The sequence below is a fragment of the Falco naumanni genome, chromosome 5, assembly GCF_017639655.2.
Source record: "Falco naumanni isolate bFalNau1 chromosome 5, bFalNau1.pat, whole genome shotgun sequence".
NCBI classification, from domain to species: domain Eukaryota; kingdom Metazoa; phylum Chordata; class Aves; order Falconiformes; family Falconidae; genus Falco; species Falco naumanni.
This window is the reverse complement of record NC_054058.1, coordinates 30,521,528-30,539,773: the sequence shown is the minus strand read 5'-3', so window position 1 is coordinate 30,539,773 and position 18,246 is coordinate 30,521,528. Positions and strand designations below refer to the sequence as shown.

At 52.1% G+C, this 18,246-nt stretch overlaps 2 protein-coding genes across 4 annotated transcripts in view; one reads left to right on the top strand and one right to left on the bottom strand.

The window, feature by feature from the left end:
• Positions 1-4,109: 4,109 nt before the first annotated feature.
• Positions 4,110-5,216, bottom strand: ASCL1 (achaete-scute family bHLH transcription factor 1). Its single transcript, XM_040596897.1, has 2 exons — positions 4,432-5,216; positions 4,110-4,210 (listed from the first exon to the last, which is right to left on the bottom strand). The coding sequence occupies exon 1, from the start codon at positions 5,105-5,107 to the stop codon at positions 4,454-4,456; it is 654 nt and encodes a 217-aa protein (XP_040452831.1). The 5' UTR covers positions 5,108-5,216; the 3' UTR covers positions 4,110-4,210; positions 4,432-4,453.
• An 8,640-nt stretch (positions 5,217-13,856) lies between these two features.
• PAH (phenylalanine hydroxylase) overlaps positions 13,857-18,246 on the top strand; it is a 42,776-nt gene continuing 38,386 nt past the window's right edge. The window contains exons 1-2 of one of the 3 annotated variants that reach the window (XM_040595247.1): positions 13,858-14,026; positions 14,219-14,345. In XM_040595247.1, coding sequence (XP_040451181.1) covers positions 14,304-14,345 — 42 coding nt within the window. In that variant the 5' untranslated portion in view covers positions 13,858-14,026; positions 14,219-14,303. Of the gene's footprint in view, positions 14,027-14,208; positions 14,346-18,246 lie in introns of all 3 variants that reach the window. The other 2 variants (XM_040595246.1, XM_040595248.1) reach the window with 2 other exon arrangements.

The following is an 18,246-nucleotide window of genomic DNA, read 5'->3' as shown; positions in this document are numbered from 1 at the left end:
GGTGGTGGTGAGGGTGGTGTTTGCCCCACTCCCCTTTCCAAGAGACGAGGGGGGCACACACACAGAATCCCCCCTACACTTCAAGGCGAGCTAATCCCTGAATGCACTGAGTAATACGCGCTGCGTTATGGAGCTGTGCGCAGCGCCGAGCCAGGGCGTCCCCCCGGCCGCGGCCGCGCCCGCCCGACCTTGGGCAGGTGCCCGCTCCCCTCCCCGGGCATGCTGCCCGCCCCCCGCAGCCCGGCCCTAGGGCGCGGAGCGGGCGCGGGCGCGGGGCGGGCGCGGGGCGGGCGGCAGCTGCGGCGGGCGTGCACCGCCCCCAGCCCCGCGGGCCCCCGCCGCGCCGCCGCCGCCGGGATAAAGGCTGAGGCGTGACACGCGCGGGGGGCAGCGCTGCCCGCTGCCTGCCCGGCCCCCGCGGCCCCCCTGTGCCCCTGGGAGTCCGCACACAAAAGGCAGGACCTGCGCCGCGGGGAGGGGGGGGAGCGAATAAAAGGAAGAAGGGGGGAGGAAAGGAGAGGGAGCAAACGTAAAAAAAAAAAAACTGTAAAAAAAAAGTCAAGAAAGAGGAGCAAGGTGAGGAAAAAGTTTTTTGAAAAAGAGGAAAGCGCCCCAGGGTCCCCAAAGCCCGGCGCTTGCGCGGCTGGGTGCGGATCGGCACTTCCCCCTCCGCCCTCCGCTGTTACCTCAGCGCGGGGGGGGGGGCGCGGAGGCCGCGCGGGGCTGGCGCTTCTCCCGTGCGCGGAAGAAAGTCTGGGCAGCAGAGGGTCCTGTGGGGAGGGGGCAGCGGTGGGAGTGAGGAGAGGGAGCAAGGGCAAAGCCCACGCCGCGGGGATGCCCCCCGGCTCCGCGGGCGCAGACCTCGCACGTCGGGGAAGGGGGGTGAGTGGCAGCGCTGCCCGTCCCCGCGGCCCAGCGCCGCGGCGGTGGGGGTCTCACCGTGCTTCCCCGTCGCTGCCCGAGGGGCTTGACTTGGGGTCGTGGGCGGGGGGAGAGACATTTGCCAACGGGACGCTATTCCAGCATTATGATAAACACATAAATAGGTAAATAAATTAATAAGACCGTGACCCAGCAACCTCCATCTGCAGCCCACACCCCCACATCCCCCGCCCCGCTTGCGCGTCCCCCCCAGCCCTGAGTAGTTCTAAAACTTACACTGCGCCCAAAGAAGTCCCTGATTTATGGAGTTTACTAATGCTAACTGAATACTGTCTGTCAGGCAGCGCTGAAAGGCTCTCCGCGCTAATACAAGAAAAGGCTTTGTGTTGCTAAGCGATTAGAGCAGATGTAATGAGATTTACCCCAATCCTGCTTTGCCCTTTCCCTATCTTCAGTAAAATTGTGTGTGTGTGTTTTCTTTCTTTCTTTCTTTCTTTCCTTCGGGAGGGGGCTGAGGGGAAGAGGGAGGGAGGAGGTGGTGAATTTCTGAGCCTGCCTTATACATTGTAGCGAACAACAGCGTAACTTTGCCTTTAGTTTAATGAGTCTGGATATTTACTATTCAGAAATGAGCAAAAAAGAACACCTGTCTACACAAGGAAGAGAAATTTCGCCTTTGTAACAGAATGAAACATTATCCTAATGTTATATTCATAGCTATAAATTACTCGCTACACTTTCTTTGCATACCTTATCTGTACACTCGCAAAAGTGGGTAAATAAGAAAGGAGATGCTGTAAAGGCAGAGCGGATGGAGGCATATAACGGTTATTATTTTCATAACTAAACAGTAGTTCCACGAGCGGTTAAAACAATAAGTGTTTGTGCTGAAGTAATGAGGGATTGCGTGACCCCAGCGTGTCCCGTGTGTCCTCCCCCCCCCCCCCCCCCCCCCGCCGATTAAATCACATATTGATCATTTCAGGGCATGGGGGGAGGAGGCGAAGGGGCACATGTGTGTACACTTCTAAAGCAATGCAGAAAAGACTATACATTGATATGCATACGAATATAGGTCCATGTATGCATATGCGTGTGTGCATATATATAGCTGCACATACATACACACACAGACGAAATTCCGGGGTGCTTCACCAAAGTTTTTCCATCCTCCTTTTTTTTTTTTTTTTAAAGACAGCGCATCCCTCGCAACTCTATGGCACATTTGTAACGGAGCGGGCTAGATTTTTTTAACTCCCTACGATGTACTGGCTCTCCCCCGTCTTTGTTGGTTTTTTTTTTTTTTTTTTTTTTTTTTTTTTATAAGATGCATTTTGCGCTTTGCTTTCCGCTTGGCTTGGTGCACGCAAACTGAATTTGCAAGCGATGTAGGAGCCAGGCGAAAAGGAGAAGGCGAATTCTGGTCACGTCCTTGCTAACTAACAACAAGCAGGCTAGCCAAAAAAAAAAAAAAAAAAAAAAAAAAGCGGGGGGGGACGTCCAATTTCTTTTTGAGTCTTGGTAATTGGGTACTTTTACAGGCAGATCACGCTATTTGGGTAGAATAACAAGCTTAGAAAGACCAGTGTCGCTAAGCTGCCACACATTTCTGCTACTTTATTTATTTATTTAATTGTATCTCCCTTCGCCTCCCGCTTCCAGTCTTCCCCCGCCGGTTGTATTTCCCCGGCCGCTCGCCCCGCAGAGGCAGCGCTGGGTGCCCGGGGGCGGCGGCGCCTTCCCCTGTGTTTTCCTGCCCCGTCGGGTCACAGCCGCCGAGGCCAGGGTCACACCGCCGAAAGGCGGGATGGAGCGCCCTCTCTTTTTGGGACTTGGGCTTTTGGGGGGAATTCTTTAATGTGCAGTGATTTCAGGAAGGACAATGCAATCATTAATCATCCCCTGCCTTTTGATTTGGATACACATTTGCAACACAGAAGGGCAAGAAAACAATGGTGATACCGCTAAATCTTTGCATATTTATATAGAGATAGATAAAGATATATATGTTACATCCATCAGATACAAACACTTCATATGCATCTTAGCTTCGGCATAACATCATTTAACATTTTATCCTTACATTCATCGTTGTCAATGGCAGACAGAAAAAAAAATTGCATGCAGTAGGCAGCCGATCATTTCAATTTAAAAAAGTTTTATTACGAAACTAGTTTGTATAAAACAGGGTTATACAGGACCTTTGTAAGTTTGTAATAAAACAGTAAGAAAAGGCAATGGCACAGGGGTTTTTTTTGTTTGCTTGCTTGTATTTTTTGTGGGGTTGTGGTTTTTTTTTTCTTTTTTTTTTTTTTTTTTTCTCCAAAAGGCAGCATATAAAAACAAATGGCTACCATTTTGTGTTTGGACAATAGCTGCATAAACTTTGTTCACTTTGAACATTGTTTAATAACATTATTAATACATTAACAAAGTTTCTATAAAGTAAGACACGTTGGTGCTAAAGTACATCTGGAGGAAATCCAAGTCCTTTACAAAACCACATACAAAAATGGCAGTTGTAAGGTAACGTCGACTACAAGTCTAAACATGAAGAGGTAATAAGCATTACATATTAAAAAAAGTGTCAAGATATACACATTTTAAACCATTTGTACAAAACCTCTATAAATCTCTCTCTCTTATGTACAAAAATAGCTTAATATATCCCCAAATTGGTTAGGGTAGATACAAATAGATTTTCTTATAATAAAAAAATTCACAAAAAAGATTGGAAGCATTCTATGATGGAAACGGGAGGACAAACTCGGAGCAAGGGGAGGACGATGCGCGGGGAGCAGGGGAGACGGGGCTCCGGGGTCTTCTTTGAGTACAGCATAGCTGAATTTCAACACCTCCACACACACTGGGGAACCGACTTTGTCCACAGAGCGACGGCCGCCAGTCTCTGAAGGGCCGCGGCGGCGGCGGGGTGCGGAGGGGGGATGCGTGGCTGCCGGGCCCGAGGAAGGGCTCCTCCGCAGGCCGAGGAGCGCAGCGCCCGCCCTCCCCCGCGGCCCGGGGCGGAGGCGGCCCGGCCGGGGCCCCCCTCGGCTCCCCCGCGGCCACCCGCTCCGCCGGGGCGCAGTCCTGGGCGGCGCGGCGCAGTGCAAGGGCCGGCCGGGCTCCGGGGCTGGGGGCGGCCGCCCCGACCGCCCCCGCGGCGCGCAGCGCTGTGCCCGCCCGCCGGGAGACGTGCCCGCACCGCCCTCCGACGGCGGCGGAGAGGGAAACGCAACAGGTTCTTTTTCTGAGTGGATTTGTGTCTGTCTTTCTGTCTGTGATATATTTGTGTTTTGCTTTGTTTTTTTTCCCTTTTGCAACTGTCCTGTAACAATAAAAGAGAGAGCAGATCAGAGCCGCGCCGGGAGCAGCGCCGCGCCCGGCTGCCGGAGCCGCTCGTAAGTACCGCGGGACGCGCGGCCCCCGGCTGCGGGGACTCCCCGGCTGCGGGGACACCCCGGCTGTTGTCCCCCCGCGCGGCTGCACCCCACGCCGCCCCGTGTCCGTCCGTCCTCCCGCCCCGGCCCTCCGCGGGCGCGTACCCACCTGCCGCGCGGGCCGCCGGCGTTCAGAACCAGCTGGTGAAGTCGAGCAGCTCCTGCTCCTCGGGGCTGAGCGGGTCGTAGGAGCCCTCGTCGGAGGAGTAGGAGGAGACGGGGGAGCCCGCCATGGAGTTCATGTCGTGGGAGTAGCTGGGCGAGATGGTGGGCGAGAGGACGCCGGCCTGGAAGGCGGCGCTGACGGCGTCGTGCTCGTCGAGCAGCTGCTGCAGGGCGCGGATGTACTCGACGGCGGAGCGGAGCGTCTCCACCTTGCTCATCTTCTTGTTGGCGGCCCCGTTGGGGACGTGCTCCCGCAGGGTGGCGAAGCCCAGGTTCACCAGCTTCACCCGGTTGCGCTCCCGCTCGTTGCGCCGCGCCACGGCCGCCGGCTGCTGCTGCGGCAGGCTGTACCCGAAGCCGCTGAAGTTGAGCCGCCGCTTGCAGCGCATCAGCTCCGGCGAGGCCGAGCGCTGCCGCTTGGCGGCCCGCGGCGCCGAGGGCTTCCCGCCCGGCGAGGGGTGCCCGCCCGCCGGGCTCAGCTGCGGCGGCGGCGCCCCGGGCGGCGGCCCCGGCGGGGCGGCGGCGGCGGCGGCCACCGCGGCGGCGAAGAAGCACGCCGGCTGCAGGAAGGGCGGCTGCCCGGCGCCGCTGGCCATCCTGGCGGGGCTGCCGCTGGCCATGGGCGCGGGGGCGTCCTGCGAGGCGGGGGCGCCCGAGCGGCGGCCGGTGCCCGTCCCCCCACCACCCGAAACAAAACTGGAAAGGAGGTAAAAAAATTATTTTGCCGCGCTCGCTTGAGAGAGAGGGAGAGAGAGAGAGCGCGAGAGGCGGCGGGCAGGGAGGAGCGGCAGCGGCGACCAGCGGGAGCGGGCGGCGGAGCGGGCGGGCGGCCGGGGATGGCGGGCGGCGCTGCCCGCCCCCCTCCCTCTCGCCCTCCGTGCGGCGGCCGCGGGGAGGCTCGTGGCGCTCGCGTGTGCGCAGGCTGCTTTGCAAAGCCCCTTTTGCAAAAAAGTGGCTGGGGATTGTGTCTCTTATAAGGGGCGGACGGGGCTCGCCCCCCCCGTCTCCTACAGACACACACACGCACACACACACACGCACGCACTCTCTCCCCCCGCGCTCCCACACGCACACACACACTCTGCACCTTGCGCCGTCCACGCTCCCGGGCTTTGCCGGCCGCGGGTCGCGCAGCGCCGCCGCCTTTTCAGCGGCGGGGGGTGGCGGGGGAGGGGGGCGCGGGCGCGCACACAGCCGCCCCCCGCGCCCCCCGCACGCACACACGCACACACACACACCCGCACCCCCCCGCCGGCCCCGGCGCACACGCGCTGACCGCCGCGCGGCCCCGCCTCCCCCCGCCCCCCCTCCGCCGGCCCCCCGCGCCCCCGCCCCCGGCCCGCCGCCCCCACCCCTCGCGGGTTTGTTGTTGCAAGTGCGTGCGCCCGGCGCGTGCCGCGCTCCCGGCCCTGAGCAAACACCCGCGCCGGGGCGCCGCGCGGGGCGGCGGCGGCGGGCGCGGCCCGACGGGGCTGGAGGCGGCGCGCGTGGGCCGCCGCGGGGAGGGGGCTGGGGGGGGGGGTGGGTGTCGCGGCTCGGTGTGGGGTGCAGGCGGAAGGGAGAGGGGGGTGGCCCTGCCCGGGGAAGGGGGTGCCCGGGCGCCGCTTGCTGCCGTGTCCTCCCGCTCCCCGCGGAGGTGGGGTGCGCGTCGGGGAGCCGCTGCGGCGGGCGGGGGACGGGAGGCTGCCGGGGGAGCCGGGGTGCGGGTGGATGCGGGCAGCCCCGGGAGGTGCGGGGCTTCCTTTGCTCCGGCTGCCGCCGGGGCCCTCGCGGGGCCGGGGGTGGCCTTGGCGGCACCTGCCGGGATTCGGAGGGGATAGCCGCGGCGCGGCAGGTGCCGGCGCGGGGCCGGGGCCACCAGGCCGGTGCGTGCCCACGGGGGAAGCGCCCTTTGCCAGCGCCGGGGTGCGGGTGTGCATGTGCGCTGGCAGCCGGGAAGGGAAACTTCGTCGTGTGCGGCACGGCGACGGGGCCATTTCGTCCTCGTCCCCTGGGAAGCACTGGGATGCCCCGTGCAGCGTCCTCTGCTCACCGCGTGCTGCGAGCGGTTCCCTGCGTGTCCGCGACCCGCCGCCCGGAGCCCGCTTCCCCGGGCCCGCTCCCCCCCCAGCGGCCGGAGCCGCGCGTGCCGGCCCCGCGGGCGGCCTGACGGCGCTGTTAGCGCGGGACTGCGCGGGGAGCCGGCGCGGGTGCTCGGGGGAGCGCTGCTCAGAGCAGCAGCGTGCGGAGCCTCGGCAGAGGTCACTTGTGGCACGCCTTTGACATGCGGAGTGCCAGGGGACGAGCCTGTCTGGAGGGAAAGGCTGAATCTCTCGGCTGCTTCCAAAGTGGCAGGTCAGGGCGTTGCGGTACGGCCACCGGCACCGACGGGGAGCAGGTCTGTTTTAGAGGACAACGTAAAGCCTGGGTGTGCTAAGCAGAGCAAGCAGGTGTGGAGCCAGCTCTTCCTCCGCTGCCAGAGCCCATTCCCCAGGTCATGCAGCCTGCTTGCTGGTGGTCCCCAGGGAACTCGCCGAGCCCCTGCCGCCTCCCATGCTACCCTGCAAAGCAGAAGCAGGTCACCGATGCAGGGGAAGTGATCGCTGCTGCCAGGTGAATCCTCACTTGTGGCTCAGGGCCAAATGTGGAAAAGCAGCGCTGAGGTGCTGAGAGCTTCAGGCTGGTGTGGCTTGGTGGTCACACCGACCCTTGGAGCTGCCAGGGCATGGGCAGCCTGGGAGACATGGCCAGGCTCAGCACTGGGGCGTGCTGGTGGTCCTGCTCTTGGCATGAGCAGCAGTGGGGACCCTGGCATGGCCTTCTCACCCTGCCCCCCTACATTTCACATAGCCATGTAGCTGTGCAAGCTTTAACACATTTTCTGCCTTCAGCTCTGTCTGATCTCCACTTCTCTCTACACTTTTCCACTCTGAAAACTCACTGTGTGTGCTCTCTAACTCCCTAAAAAGAAGCAGAGCCGCAGTATGACAGTCTTGCCGTGGGCGACATTATGGCTCTAGGAAGTCCCTGGCAATCAGCATTCATCCTTGGTGCTCGCACAAGCACTAAAGCATGGGAAGAGGGGACCTGCACTGTCCCTGTTCAGGTTTCAGGGGAAGCGAGTGCAAAAACAGGCCCTGCTTTGCTGCTGGCCTCAATTACGGCAGCCTGGAGCTGTAGAGATCACTTCTCATCTGCCACTGGATCCTTGACCCTGGCTGGACACATGAGTTTAAACAGTGTTAAGCAGCAACGTCATATGGCAGAGCCTTAATGTGCACCTGCTAACTAGTCTTTTAGCAATTTTTAACATGGCAGCTTTTAATGCACATGATGAAAAAGGTGAAGCAGTTCTGTCTGGTCTAACCTCTGTCACATTTATTTCAGGTCCCTCTTCAGTGGTCACTGAGTTTCTTTCTGATTTTTAGCCTATTGTCTCATCACATGTGAAACATACTAAATGATTGCATTGTCTCTTGGGCAGGACAGCCAGACCCAAGCAGGATAAAACATTTGTGGTTATTTTCTGTATAGGGAGCTCTCCCTCTTCAGTTCCAAGTCTTCTGAATGGTTTATTCAACATCCCTTTTCTGATGTCAGAATTCTCTGCACTGAAAATAGTTGTTGCATCATCAGCTCCATGTTGTGACATCGCTGGGGTGAAAGAACAGTAACGAACCAGCCCTGTGATTCACATCCTGGTGCTTTGGGAAGCAGCAACAGTAATACCAAAATAATTGCAGTCCTGTAAACTATATATGTATTTAAACAGAGTAGTTCTTCTGGAGCAGCACACTACCAGAACTGATGTGGAAATTCCTGCCCTTTTTCTGCAAAATGGCAAAATGAGACTGGAGTTTCTGGGTTCTTCCTTTTCCAGTCTCAGAGGGCTTTTAAAAAGGCAAAAGACGTGAGGCCCAGAGGTCACCAAGTGTAACTTGCATGTAATTTTGCCTCCGTGGCTCTGTCCCGGCTTGGCTTCCCTGGCTCCGGCACCCGGGGGGGGTGGGTGGTTGGGGGGTGAGGAGGGAGGGCAGAGCCCAGCACCTCCCTTGCCATCCACTGCTGCTGGGGAACAAACTCACCCCTTGCATTCTCCGAGGTAATGCCAATCTTGCCAGTTCCCCTGTCTGCTTGGTGCTCAGGGTAAGGGGCCTGGGGCTGCCAGATTTATAGATAATAAATACTGTTTCAAGGTCCCCTGCCTCCACCCACTTGTATGCACAGCCCTGCACCTGCACTTCGAAATTCTTAATTCTAACATAATGATAAATAGCCCTTGCCCTTTTCATTGGGTTTTTTTCTTTTTTCTCCCCCCCCCCCCCTTTTTTTTTTTTTTTTTAAATCTTGAACTGTCATTATTTTATAGTGGCTTTTTTGTCTGCCTAAATTGTAGCCACACTCATGAGGTCTTTTGAAGTCCTTGCCTTTTTTTTTTTTTAAAAAAAAAAAACACCCAACTTTGGTATGCCTTCCCCCCCCAATCCCACCCCTTTTCTTTTTTTAAAGGCCATTTACGTTATGATTAAATGCCGTCTTGGAAAAGCAGAACGAAAGTCGTTAATCTATATAGATCTTCAAAGAATCGATACATTCGGGACTTCTGTAGGATTTGTTACACTCCATTTTGTTACAGTAGGCAGCTCGTCTGGATTTGGGCACATGTGTTTCTCTCCCTCCCCTCGCCCTCCCCCTCCCTTTTCCAGCTTCCCCCCCCCCAAGAGTGAAAATAAAGTAAAAGGTCTTTCATGGTAAACAAAACCAGCTTATTCTCCACATAGAACACATGAATAGCTGGAAAAAAAACTTACAATAAATGGTGCATTTTTTTCTCTGCTGGGTATAGCATTCAAGATCAGTCCAGTATTCAAGAAGCAGTCCATTTTTTGCTCAGCAAGAGAGTTTAGAAAAGAAGCGTGGGGTCTATTCAAGGATCTTTTCCCCCTTCACAATTGCTGGGCTTTATGAAACCTATCTTCCATGCCTTGTCAGAGTATTTCTGGGGACCAATTAGTGCTTTGTTGCAAGGCTTCTTTGCTGAATCTTTGAGCAGCAAGAAAAAGCTCTCTTGAGTCTCCCCTTATTTTGACTATTTCAGTCATTACTCAGTGTAATAATTAATATGACAACTGGACGCTGAAGTTTGTATAGAAACACCTCGGCTGCAGGAGAGAGCGTGCAGTGGGTGGTAACAAGCTACAGATCAGACCGAGAAGCCACACACACAAGGAAGGAAAATAAAAAAAAGGGGGGGGGGGGGGGGCGAGGGGGGGGGGGGGAGAGAGAGGATAATGAATGAAAAGAAAAAGAGAAAGAATAAAGATAAATAAATAGTTGGCGCAACCTGAAGAAACATAATACAGACTCGGAAGAGAAAAAAAAAGAAAAAAGGCAAGGGGGGGGGGGGCTGGGGGGGCGACAGGCGACCTCAGAGAGGTAAACTTATTTTGAAACAGTTTCTTTGTGATCAAAATTTTCCAAACTTTGCTACTTTCAGAAAGCGATTTTCCCCTGATGGCTGTTCCTTCGGGTAAGTAATTTTCAAGGAGCATCTGCCTACACTTTGGCGTACTTGATAAACTTTAACATCACTTCCTAAGCGTCCCTTTACAGAAAGAAAGACTTTGAGCGTTTAAACCGTGTTCGTGAATAATTGTTGCCCGTCCTGCCCAGGGTGGCGGGAGGCTAGTTCCCGGGACAGCGAGTGGGACGAGTTCTGCTACCGTTGTGCCGTCCCCGAAGAGGAATAAAGCCTGTGCCCCAATGAAGAATTAAAAATGACGTTTGACCAGGGACACTGCTGAATTCTTCTCGAACGGCGTCTTGGGATGAACACTCATCACTTTGCAGACATTTCGTGGGCTGCCAATTAGGGCATAATAAATAATTAGAGGTTTTAAGCATATTAGATACAGCTCATGCTAATGAGCTACATCAGGCCTTGTGCTAACCTAAAGTGACAGTTTGCATATAGGGCTGCAAAAAAAGGGGGGGGGGGGGGGAGGGTGGAAGAGAAAAAAAGCAGCAGCCGCGGCAGTCGCCCCCCGGCCCAGCCCCGGCCCGCTCGCCCCTCCGCTGCCCCGGGCCCCGCCGGGCGCTGCCGCCCACCGGCACCGGCGTGCGCGGCGCCCCCGGCCCTGCGCGCCCGCGGAGCGGAGCCCTTCGCCCGCCGGCCCCGCCGGGTGGCCCCATTGTGCGGCCACGCGTCCCGCGTCCGTCACAGCCCCGGGGGATAAATCACACCGGGCTGCCCCCCGCCACTTTTCGGAGAGCTGCATTTCGGAGGCTTGGGGGGTGGTGTTTTCCCGGCGCCTCCGAAGCCGCAGTCCTCTGGCAGGAGGGGTGGGCGAGGGGCTTGGGTGATACCTGCCCGCAGCCTGGGAGGCGGACCCCCCCCCCCCCGGGGCAGGCGGCGGGGGCAGCCGGGTGTTCCCCCTGCCCAGCTCCTGGCTTCGGCGGGCGCTGCCGTGAGGATACAGTGCCACCTCCCGGGCACGCCGCGCTCCGGAGGGAAGGAGGCGGGGGAAACCCCCTGGGGACGGGATGGGGGGTGCCTGCAGCACCCGGAGACCTCTGGTAAATCCATACACAATAGGGATAAGGGGGACCCCCCTATGCCGTACGCATACACCCCGCCACACCCCTACACCCCGAGCTACTCATGAATCCTCATCTGAGAAATTTTCGGGAGCTCCTGGTTTTACTAGGAATGCTCCCTCCGTTGCTTACTGCTCTCTCAAATCCACCGGGACATCCCGAACCAGCAGGGAAGGCAGGGAGCTGCAGGCCAAGGGGAGTCACAGTGTCCTTGCACGGGAAGGGGCATCCCTGCCCAAACCAGAAGCTGCAGCTCTGCAAATACTGGCTGAAGGCAGAGGCAGGAAAGAGCAGCCTGAAAAGCAGCCAAAGTCCGTGGCCCTTTGAACTTGCATCACGCCGGCCAGGGGAACCTGCCAACTTTCAGTGCAAAGAGCCCTCTTAGCTGTGGCTGAGCAGCACAGCCAGGAATGGATCCGTGGTGCATGCGTGTGTGTTTCTGAGGGCGAAAAGGCGTTTTTAGATGGAGGCAACATGGGACATTAGTGCATATCAGCATATGGTTGAAAGCAGTGGGGCTGCACAGTCCTGCAACCAGAGCTCAGAGCAGGACTAGTAGACCCAAAGTTCAGGTGCTCACTCAGGGGCTGGGGAACAACTCACATGGGGCAACTTGAAACCCGAGTAGGAAATTCCAGTTATCAGTGTCACTGCAGAGGGACAAAGCCGTGCCTGGTATGCTGAACTAGTACTTTGAAGAGGACTGGGAAGCTCCGACAGTTTGGACTCTGAAATGGTCCAAGGTAACCAGTACTGATGCAATTGTGTGTTCATATTGTAATGGCACACACACATAGACACAAACAGCTTTGCTCCAGTACAAGAGAATTTGGGAATTCCACTTGGCAAGGAGGAGCTTTACTTCCCCCAGCCAGTGCTACCAGGCAACTTCTGACAGCGCTAGCTGATGAAACAGTGAACAGGTGGCAATACACTGGTGATATTATTACATTATGTAGCAAATAAGAGTAAGAGAGAAAGTTGCAATATTAATGAGAAAAGCAGGGGGCAGGAGGAGGTAGATAATTACGAGGATTTGGCATGAGCAACATTTTGCATACCCAATACTTCACTTTGCCTTGCCATTACTGTCAGGATAGAGTGAACAGAGGGTGTAATGCATAAGGAAAGGGATGGAAGAAAGGAAAAAAATGCTAATGTTTGTAAAAGCCAGAGAAGGAAAAGAGATAGATCAAAGATTAAAGAAAAGAAAAGGAAAAAAGAAAGAGGAAGGCACAAACAAATGACAGAAAAAATACTTTGTGATGCCACTGTTATTTTGGCCAGCTGTAGCATATATTTAAATTTTCTAAAATCTAGTTGAAAAATATACCAGGTAGAGAGGCATGGTGTATGGGGAAAGTAAATAAGACCAGTAGCTGTGGAGACTTTCTTGTCACTGTCTTGTCCTGCACAGAACTACTATAATCAGTGATGTCACCAACGTTATCTCCCTGGTTGTTTTTGCAATGTGGCCTTTAATGTCCCTATCATGGATAGGACTGTGCCTGGTGCTGCACAAACATAGAGCACAAAATACTGCCTACAGTAGTGAACTTATTGGCTGAGCCATTCAAAGCCACTAGTTTTTATTCTGCTGACTATTACTAAACTTAATTTCCTTTTCCGCTACTGCTCCATGTCTCCTTGCCCTGACCTGCTGCCATAGTGTCAGCAGGGCCCAGCGTGTTATGTGTGCATTGCATTTGGCTGCCTACCTTGACCTGCCAGCTTGTACTACCAGCTTGCCCATCACTTCAGAAAATAACTTTCTACCCTTGTGTGCAGCCACTGGATGCACAAATAAGCAACTCTTCCAAAAAAGTTCTGTATTTGTGCCCAAAGCACCGAGTTACTTCGGATGCACAGTATACAGTTGATAATTTCAGTGGGCTGGACTCCACAGTCACGGGTTGAACATGGGTTCAGGCTGAGATCCCTGAAAGTGGTTCCAACTCAGTCTCCCTACTATAAGTCTGATCAGATTTAGCAGCAATTGGATTTCATATGTACCAGTAATTCATGGTAAGTCTTTGTTAATATCTACCAATCTGAGTTTGCACTGGTGCAGGCAGTAGAGCTTCCCTCAAGGCTAAAATAACTATAAAGAAATGTTTTCTCTATTTCACAGAATTTATCGTAATCACAAAAATTTAGCAAGATTACTTGCCTTGACATAGTTTGTCTCAGTAGACTTCATCTTTCCACATAGCAAGATAGATACTTGACCATTTTTTTTCCCCACCTGCCCTCTAGTATTGGGCTACAGCTTTCCATTATTCCCTCAAACCCTTTGGTGACTCTTTCTAAACTGAATCTGAGCTCTTTTATACCAATCCTTTACCAACCCTTTCTGAAATCTTGTATGTCTCCCACCCTGTTTCCCTTGTAGCTCTCCATAGCTGACACAATATACAAGCACACATACATCTTCTGTAGTTCTTTTGCATCCTCCTGCCCTCTAGCTCGGATTTATTCTTCCCTGCTCCTTTTCTTCCTTTACCTTCTTCCCTTTCTCCATGTCCAGACTCATATCACGGTGTGAGGTTCACGTAGCTAACTCCTGTCTCACACTTCCTTTACACTGGGTCTCTCTCTCCAATGTCTGGTGTGTGGAGAGATGTCACCTGCTCTCTGACCTCTTGGATGCAGCCCAAAAGGCCCTATTGAAGGCAAAACGCTGTGCTACAGCCTTCACTGGCTTGTGTTTGGCATCCAAAGATCAGATCAGATCCTAGGGAACATCTGATCTCTGGTCACGTGGAGTGAGCCCTGAGGCAAAACCCACCTGACGCTGAACAGGCATCCAGCGATGGGAATGGACGAGGGGGGAGGCTGAGCTGAAGACGACATGTTGACGTGCAAAAAAGAAAACAGCGGCTGGTGTTGATCAGGAGGAGGAAGGCTGTTAATTCAAAGCATGCTGCTCATCTACGTTGGGCGCAGATAGAAACAATATGTTGGTGAGCCACTGTGTGCTGGGGTGGGATCCGCAGGGGCTGGCTAGTGTGGAGCGGCTTGTCCATGTGCCAGGCGTGGGTGGGGGCGTGTAGGGAGAACGCCCCCTTGGCAGGGTGTCCAGGGGAGGGAGCTGGGGAAGGGGGGGAAGGGGATGGCTTTGCCTCACTTGCTCCACTTTAAATAGCTTTGCACAGTGCTCTGGCCACTCTAGTAGGGTCAGAAGGCTTCACCTGCAGCAGTGAAGGGTCCTCCCTGCGTGGGTGTCACTGTCCCTGCAACATGGATGCACAGCACTGCAAAACAAATGGCGACCCTTTCCAGGTAAGTGACGGGGTCTGTGCTTGCTGCCTCCCTCCTGCCCTCCGCCACGCTTGCAAATCTTGTCCCCCACTCTCTGAGAGGCTGTGTAACCCAGGATGGGAGGAAACATGCCTGTCTCAGTGCTTTGTGGTGCCTAGGTGCTGCCGTTCTCCCTCTTGGCAGACAGCATACTTCTCTGTTATTAATTGTGCTTACAAAAGTGCAGTGAGAATGAAATTAACATTGCAACAGTATCCTTGCGTATATGGCAAAGGGTAGCAGCAGCAGCAAAGACCAGCAGCTAATCAGAGGTGTTAAACCTGTGTGATAAAAGCAAGCTGTCTTCCTTCTGTTAAGGGAAGGCAGCTGAACTTAATGTACTCTTCTGGGGGAGCTGTTTGTTAAATTCTGGAGCTCTAACATCCATCTTTTTTAATGTTTACTGACTGACTTCGTAACCTTTGCTTTGGGAAATACAGGAAAGTCCTGAAGCCCATGCCTTTTGATTACAGGCACTGTACTTACTGCAGGGGCAAATGATGTAACCTGAGGCCACAATGGTTAATTATTAGGACCAAATTCTGTATGTACCTGTCCTATGCGATGCTGGTGAAGCCAGAGACAAGCTGCAGAAGATGTGCAAAAATGGGCTTCAGGTACTGCAGGCCTTTCTAAGAGTGGAGCAGCGGAGAAAACCTGGTTTCCTACTGCTTTGTGTGCTGAGGCTGAACTCCCACAACAATTCTCTAGGGTCTCACCTTGCTACTTTTGCAAGTTGTGTAATTGCTTGCTCCTAATGACATCTATGGGAGCTGAGCATCTAAATGCCTTAAGAAATCTGTCCTGGAAACTAGTTTTATTTTCAGAAGTAACTTAGGAATCTTACTTCATTTGAAATACCTTCCCAAGTCCTTTTTTTTTTTTTTTTTTTTTTTTTTCCCTACTATTTTGTGTATCTTATAAATCTGGAATTTACAACACAGAGGTTAAATCTTTCTATCACTGAAACTGCAAGAAGATCTTACTCTGGCTTCAATAGTGCTGGAATTCACTCTCCAGGGCTTTATCTAACCAGCTGAGGAGTGGATTAGAAGGCTGACAGGTCTGTGTTATTGACCTCCAATACTGTCACATGTGTCAGAAAGGCAATATCAGTCTGTGTGTGAAGTGGTTAAAGATGCAGATTTGCATTGTGCTCAGGTAAACCCATCTTTGTACCTATACATAATTATCTTTGATATTGTACTAGATCCAGGGATGGAAGTTCATATTCATTAACTGGTTATTATTCTACCTTCTGGGAAAAAAAAAAAAGAGTTGGAAGAAAATTAGAGCTTAATTTATTTCACACCACATTTGTAAATCACATATACATATCATATAGGCAATGTTTCAATGACAATGAAACAATTTGTTCAACTCTTAATCAGAATCACCGTAGTAACAGAACAGTAGAACTACCTCAGTGTTGCAATTCCTCTCTGTGTTGCAAACCAAGTAATTAGAATTAGAATTCAGAATGAATAAACTGTGATCAACAGAACTATGGACAGGTACTAGAAAAAGCTCAGCAATAAATGTGAGTGGTTGTGTGTATGTTGATGTGTATTGTGATGATGTGATATTACCTCCAGTGTATATGTTGATGTATATTGTCTCCAGTGTGTATTGATGCATATTGCCTTCATATATACTGCTGAGGACTGGGTACCAGGAAAACAATCATTTCGCTCTTCTTTCCCCTTGCAATGAAAGCTGTCATCTCTGCGGACAGACTCAGGCATGAACTAAAATTTATACAGAGATGTTCCAGTGAACTGAGTACATATGCAGATGTACAAGAAGTTAAGCAAGTATCGCTCTGTTTGCAGGATTAGTGCCTACTCCCTACTGCACTGCGTCTTACTTTTAAGCACCAACATAAAACAATTTACAAGAGTGGGAAAATGAGTGAGGACAGATCAAAAGTGGCTGATGTCAACACATCAAGGCTAGTGACCAATAAGAATCTATTGGGGTTGGAAAGTAGGTTTGTAAGTAATTTGGGGTAATCTCATGGTATAAAGAGATCAATTAACATTAGAATTACCTTGCAGGACTTGAACCATGCATTATATCCCCTGCAGGTCTCCAAACCACAAATTCTTCCTTTGTCATGCAGATTCAAGTCAACCTGCCATAGAAGTTGGTCCTCACAACATGACTTGGCAAGAGTATTTTAAATACATAACTGCATGACTTTTAAATCAGTTTCAGTGCAGACCATGAAAACCAAATTCTCAGTCTGTCAGGCAGACCTTGATGTAGCACAGTTCTGTCCTTGAGATTAGTTTTGGTTGTGGTGGGGGAAAACAGAAGGGCAAAGCAATGCATGGATGGTATTGCAAATAACAGTTTGGGTTACACTACCATAAAATGTGTGGACTACTAACATTTGGTTTGCCTTTTGACAGGCTGCTGTCATTGTTTTCCCTTGTGGTTGCTTGAGGTGTGAATGGGTTTAATTTACACCAGCTGCCACATGGCTCCTGACTGCTTTTCTTATTGGTCTCCACCATATAAGAGCTGGGCTGGCTTTTGGGCTGTGTGAGGATTTGGGAGGTACAGAGATGTTGTGGGAAGTAGCATGGTCATTAGTTCCACTGGTGGAAAAAAAAAAAAACCAAACACCAACAAAAAAAAAAAAAAACCAACCAAAAAAAACAGTACCTCTACTACAGCTTGCACTAGAGGTTCCTTATAAAGGTGGAAAACATTTGGATAACTTTTGCAACCTCTAGTAATAAAGCCAGATAGAAAAATCTGGTGTTAGTCTCTTCTGAGGTTAGCAGGACCCCAAAGACAGCCTGAAGAATTGGCAATTATTTATCTTGCAGAAGGTGGCAGTTCCTTATAATGCTGCTTCAGAAAATGTAATTCCACCAAGAACTTTATGGCTTCAGGGCAGCTGCATTTGCTTATTAATTTATCTGCTACAAAGGCTGTCTTTTTAAGCACAATATTTGGGAACAGCGATTTTGACTTGTATGTTAAGTTAAGCAATAGCTGTAATGAGGACAGGCTCTGACTAAAAATACAGATCTTCATGAAGAAAAAATGAATGGATACCTTGAGTCAAGTTTTGACCCTGGACTTGTACCTGACTGTGTTGCAGATGTCTGGTGTGATCTGTGAAACACCAACCGGGAGCAATTTGCCCGAGGCCAGTAGATGTTAAAAAAAAACCCAGAAAATAAGGCATTAATGTGACTTCCAAAAGTTTGTGATGGTTGTGCATCAAATTTACTCTGACATCAGAACATTTAAATGATTCTGGAAATCTCAGCAAGCATGTAAGTGCTGTGTCAGGTACCCAGATAATTTTGAAAATCTGGCCCCACTCCAGGGCTGTTTCCTGTTTCTGAAGTGGTGAAATAGCTCTTCCCTACTTAACAGGCGTTTTGTGAAAAGAAACACATGTACTGACACATACTAAGAATTACATTCTGGTAATGAGAACCATGAAAATAATTAAAATAACCATTCTTCTTGCTTGGGAATACTGGAAAATGCCTTCTGGAATTTGCAGAGCAGAAAATCAATAAGAGAAAGGGAACAAAGAAATGAAAACACATCTTGCTCTGAGTCTTTACTCACTGTGGGATTTAGGGAAGATCTAAATGTTTGCTCCAATATTCCCACCCCTCCCCCCCCCCCCCCCCCTTTTTTTTTTTTTTTTAGATTTGTGGGGTGGGTTTGTTCGTTTGCTGTGGTGTTATTTTGTTTTTACACCAACTTTCATATCCCTTTTATGAATACCACCTTACCTGGGGCTACCTGGAAGGTACAAGCAGAACTGAAGGGAAACATAGATCCTCACCTGCATCTGTGCACAGAGCTCATCTACACAGCTCTGCTTAAATCCTGAGTGTTAATGAAGAGA

Coding starts and splice junctions, on each gene's coding strand:
- ASCL1 (XM_040596897.1), bottom strand. CDS start 5,107: ATGGCCAGCGGCAGCCCCGCCAGGATGGCCAGCGGCGCCGGGCAGCCG.